We start from the raw sequence: 5007 nt of genomic DNA, 5'->3' as shown, positions 1-5007 counted from the left end.
TGTGTACGTGTGTGTGTGTGCATGTGTCTGTGTGCCCTGTACACACTGTGTCTCATGTGTGTGTGTGTCTCTTTCATGTGGTCCCATGTGTACATATGTGAATGTGTGTGTGCGTGTGTCTGTGTGCCCAGTACACACTGTGTCTCATATGTGTGTGTGTGTGTGTCCTTTCTTCCCCGAGTGTGTCCTCTTCTCAGTGTGTCCTCTGGAAGATGTCCTCTCTGGATGGTAGCTCCACCCACCGGGTGACCCTGCAGAGGAAGTTGGCGTTTTAATCCCTCGCCTGACGCTGGCGCTGCCTCTCCGCGGGGGGGGGGGACCGGGGGGACGGGCGGGGGGGGGCGGTCATTACTCTGATCAGACGGTTTGTTTCCGCAGGATCGATGCTTCTGAAAAGGACTGCGGAGATTACACATGTGTTGCTAATAGGCTAATTCTGCCCAAACAAATATCGCCTCAGGATTACAAAAAAAACAGGGCTTTCTGTACGCGAATTAAAGGGACATGCACACTCAAAAACCTTTATTTTGACTCGTAAAAGCACTGAAGTTTCCCTTATTTGCAGGGTTGATGAGTTCACAATAGACACAAACAAAACAAACTCAATTAAAGCAATCAATTAAAACAATTAAACAATTACAAGACGAAGGTCAAAGGTCCAGAGCCAGAGACTTAAACTCCATAAATGGAGGGAATACCTCAAACTTCAGAGTCAGTTGTAGCCTATTCCATGTATGTGAGGCATCATGAATAAAACCGTTTGTTACACGGTAGTTAGCAAAGGTTAGGGAGGAAAGTGACACGTTTGGGATGTGGACACGGTCTGTGATGCGCGGAGAGGGTAGATGGATGGGTAGGGGTAGCATTGGGGGTGCACCCTTTCCAAAGCGTTGCTTGTGTTTGCCTTTACCTCAAGTGTTGCTTTCTCCATCATTGTTAAAGGGATAGTTCACAAAAACAAGACATGTCCTAGCCTTTCTCCTTTCAACCAGCGTGGAGCTCAGATAATCCAATGAAGATGTCTCTTTTCCCGTAGGAGTGGGCTTCACAGTGATCCTCATCTCCCTGTATGTGGGCTTCTACTACAACGTGATCATCGCCTGGTCCCTCTTCTACCTGTTCTCCTCCTTCACCAGGGACCTGCCCTGGGTGCACTGCAACAACACCTGGAACAGCGAGAACTGCTCCGACGTCTGGTCCTTTAACACCACCCCCAACGACGCGCCCAAATCCACGCCCGCCGAGGAGTACTTTGTGTGAGTCGGTTGGAGTCAACCCCCCCTCCCTCTCTCCTGAGAATTGACATGCGTAGCGGAGGTGGTTCGGGGTGCTTGAGGTCTGAGGGTTGGTTCCCTGAGACGATGTCTAAGTTTGGTTTGAGTCCCATCTTGGCTTCCATGTTTCCTGTGCTATTGACAACTGTCTAGATAGGACATACACCAACCTTCCACTCATAATCCTGCTTATGAGTGTATACCCAAAAGGGGCTTTAACCTGGGTCTACAGGGCGCCAACAGAACCTCTTAATGATGCTAATGTATAGACTTAACTAAAACTAAACTTAAAAAGAGATAACTAGCTTGATGAACTGATGGAAAGTCTATTGGTCTCAGTCTCCTATTGAGCCACCTGCATTACACATGTACCTACAGTTAGTACACATGTACCTACAGTTAGTACACATGTACCTACAGTTAGTACACATGTACCTACAGTTAGTACACATGTACCTACAGTTAGTAAACATGTACCTACAGTTAGTACACATGTACCTACAGTTAGTACACATGTACCTACAGTTAGTACACATGTACCTACAGTTAGTACACATGTACCTACAGTTAGTACACATGTACCTACAGTTAGTACACATGTACCTACAGTTAGTACACATGTACCTACAGTTAGTACACATGTACCTACAGTTAGTACACATGTACCTAGCCAGTTGTCTGTGAGGATGAGCAGGTGTCGGATATTCTGTTTAGAGGGTGTTTGTTGTGACAGTCCTGACTTGGCATGGATGGATGGAGAGCTATTTCCATCTCCACCTGGGAACAATTTCAGTGCCTGGGTCACAGAGTGATCTGTAGGGACGGCTCCAGCACTCATTTCAATCACCGCTGACTTTTATTGGACACTTATAGCCAGAGTAGACACACACTCACACAATATGATTTGACTGTATTGGACATACAGTACATTTGCTAAATGTGTTTTTAGACACATGGCCTGTACTCATTCTGTGCATAACAGTGAGGCTTATTTATCCCGAATGACGTTTCCACTCCAATGATAAACCCATTCACTGTTAAAGGGATATTCTGGAATTTTGGAACTAGGGCCTCATTTTCGACTTACCTATGGTGTTTTTGACTGATCATTTTCAGTTAATTACACGATTAGTTTAAATAGACAAAAAAGAATCCCCGAGAGACAGGCTAAGGTGACTTCATTGTGTTACACTAGCATTAGCCACCAGTGGAAATTGGAACGACACAAAGCTATCTACAGCATGGAATTAACTGAAAATGATCTCCATCAGTCAAAAACATCATAGGTAACTCGAAAATGAGGCCCTAGTTCAGATATTCCAGAATATCCCTTTAAGTTACAGTTCCCAACCTTGTATGCATTCAGGCGAGGAGTGCTCCACTTGCAGGACAGTGGAGGTATTGACGACCTGGGTCCACCGCGCTGGCAGCTGACCTCCTGTCTGGCTGTGGTCGTTGTAGTCCTTTACTTCAGCCTGTGGAAGGGTGTCAAGACTTCGGGGAAGGTAAGAAAACTACAAATGGAGTAGTTCTCTCCTCTCATCCACAACAAAGGTGTCTACAAGACCTCATGGAGTCCAGAGAGTACATTGCCTGAACTAGTTAAATTGTAAAAACCGGTAAAAACTGGTAAAAGCTAAAATCGATTAGCAGGTAAAGCATTCTAAGAAGATTAACTGATAGACCCAAAGAATTGGAGTTATTAGGAAGATTATTGCCATGACTATAGGCTAGTGCCTTAGCTAGTGTGAATGGACTCGGGAAGTGTTTTTATGGGTCAAAACAGGCTGAATGGCAAAGGAAGCTAAATGTGTTAGCATATCATATGTTGGCATATCCCTTTAAACTGAAACGTTTTTTCTTTATAGTTTTAAATCATGTTTACTTTCAGCCATGTAAACACAGATAAGGCCTGGCATTGTGAAGAGACAACTCAGTGTGTATGTGTGTGTGTGTGTGTGTGTGTGTGTGTGTGTGTGTGTGTGTGTGTGTGTGTGTGTGTGTGTGTGTCAGGTGGTGTGGATCACGGCCACCATGCCCTACATGGTCCTGACTGTGTTGCTCCTGCGTGGGGTGACCCTCCCTGGAGCCATCGATGGCATTAAGGCCTACCTCAGCGTCGACCTCATCAAGCTCTGCGAAGCCACGGTGAGATCCGGGAGGGAGGGGGGGAGGGGGGGGGGGGGGTTAGAAGGAAAGAGAGAGAGGGAGAGAGGGAGAGGGAGAGGGAGAAAGACGAGGGGGTCGTTAAACGATGGGAGTTAGAGAGAAAACAGTGAGAGGGGTACACACGCGCACACACACACACACACACACACACACACACACACACACCAGGGGGGGTTCAGTGGTGATTCGTTTTGATGAGCCTCACAGACACAGACACAGCCTGTCCTCCCCTGTGTCACAACGGCCTGGGATGTCACCGGAGGCATCGCCTCACTCTGCAGACCTGACTGGCAAAGACATTATAGAAGACACTAAAGCTCTGCCTGAAATGTTCGGAATAAGGCACAATATGTTTTTTTATGCTCGTTTCGTGTGTGTGTGTGTGTGTGTGTGTGTGTGTGTGTGTGTGTGTGTGTGAGCGTGTGTGTGTGTGTGTGCGCGCGCATTTGTGAGAGAGGGAAGGAGAGCGGAAATCAGAGAAAGAGAGAAAAAATTATGAACGCTCAAATCGTACGCTATCAAAGGTATTGATGCCCTTAAGTGTATGAAAATAGACACGTATGTCACTTGTTAGATATCTTTGCCATCGAAACCTTTTCCCAGCTGATAAAGTAGATCAGATATTACATTTGCCTTTACGAGAGTCTCCTAGCTAGTTCCCGTAAGCACATGGGACCACGGAGAGTGGCAATTTGAGAATTAGATTAGACACATTCAAGCAGGGGCAATTTGCAAAATTACCCCTGTATTCACAAGTGTCTTTCATCTTTCTGTTGAATGAGTTTCCTGCAATTATGTCTAATAACGGCTTTTTTCCTGTGTCTTTTGTGCCGGCCTCCCGGCTGTGTGTCTGTCTGTCTGTCAGGTCTGGATCGAGGCCGCCCAGCAGATCTGCTTCTCTCTGGGCGTGGGGTTTGGTGTGCTAATCGCCTTTTCCAGCTATAACAAATTCAGCAACAACTGCTATAGGTGAGCTGCTCACCAAGAGAGAAAGAGAGAGAGAGAGAGAGAGAGAGAGAGAGACCGAGTGTTGACAGCCTCCACCTGATCCAAGCTTTTGAATAACAATTACCTTTGAAGCTAATTCTCACCCAGGGCTTTGACAGTGATCAACAGTGGTGATGATGATAGGGTCTCTCCCCCAGACACACAACAGAACCGCAGTTCAAATGGCAATTATCTACAGTATTTATCACAAACCATAGATCAAAAAACCATAGATTAAGAATACCTGTCTTCTCAAACGTCATTGTCCCTCTTCCTATTTGCCTTTTGATATGGTTGCTTTCTCTGAGCAGCTGGAAGTGAAGGACAGTGTGAACTCACTGACCTTTCCTGTCTCACAGAGATGCCATCATCACCAGCTCCATCAACTCCCTGACCAGCTTCTTCTCAGGCTTCGTCATCTTCTCCTTCCTGGGCTACATGGCGCAGAAGCACAACGTGGCCTTGGACAAAGTGGCCCAGGATGGTGAGGGAAACCGCGCAACACTCCCCGAACCTTAAGCCACCTCGGTTTTTGGAATGGGACCCGTCTAGTTGCTGGAATGGGATGGGGCCCAGT

The 5007-nt window shown here is 46.6% G+C and overlaps 1 protein-coding gene across 1 annotated transcript in view; it reads left to right on the top strand.

Annotated features, from left to right (window-relative positions):
* Positions 1 to 212: 212 nt before the first annotated feature.
* Positions 213 to 5007, top strand: part of slc6a3 (solute carrier family 6 member 3) — a gene marked incomplete at both ends in the record, with an annotated part of 11923 nt that continues 7128 nt past the window's right edge. Inside the window, 6 exons of the mRNA XM_084442009.1 lie at positions 213 to 228; positions 1037 to 1256; positions 2641 to 2779; positions 3288 to 3422; positions 4309 to 4412; positions 4790 to 4914. Of these exons, the coding sequence (XP_084298135.1) occupies positions 213 to 228; positions 1037 to 1256; positions 2641 to 2779; positions 3288 to 3422; positions 4309 to 4412; positions 4790 to 4914 (739 nt within the window). The remainder of the gene's footprint in view (positions 229 to 1036; positions 1257 to 2640; positions 2780 to 3287; positions 3423 to 4308; positions 4413 to 4789; positions 4915 to 5007) is intronic.

The sequence above is a fragment of the Borostomias antarcticus genome, assembly GCF_949987555.1.
Source record: "Borostomias antarcticus genome assembly, chromosome: 8".
NCBI lineage: Eukaryota > Metazoa > Chordata > Actinopteri > Stomiiformes > Stomiidae > Borostomias > Borostomias antarcticus.
This window is presented reverse-complemented; position numbering and strand designations above follow the sequence as displayed.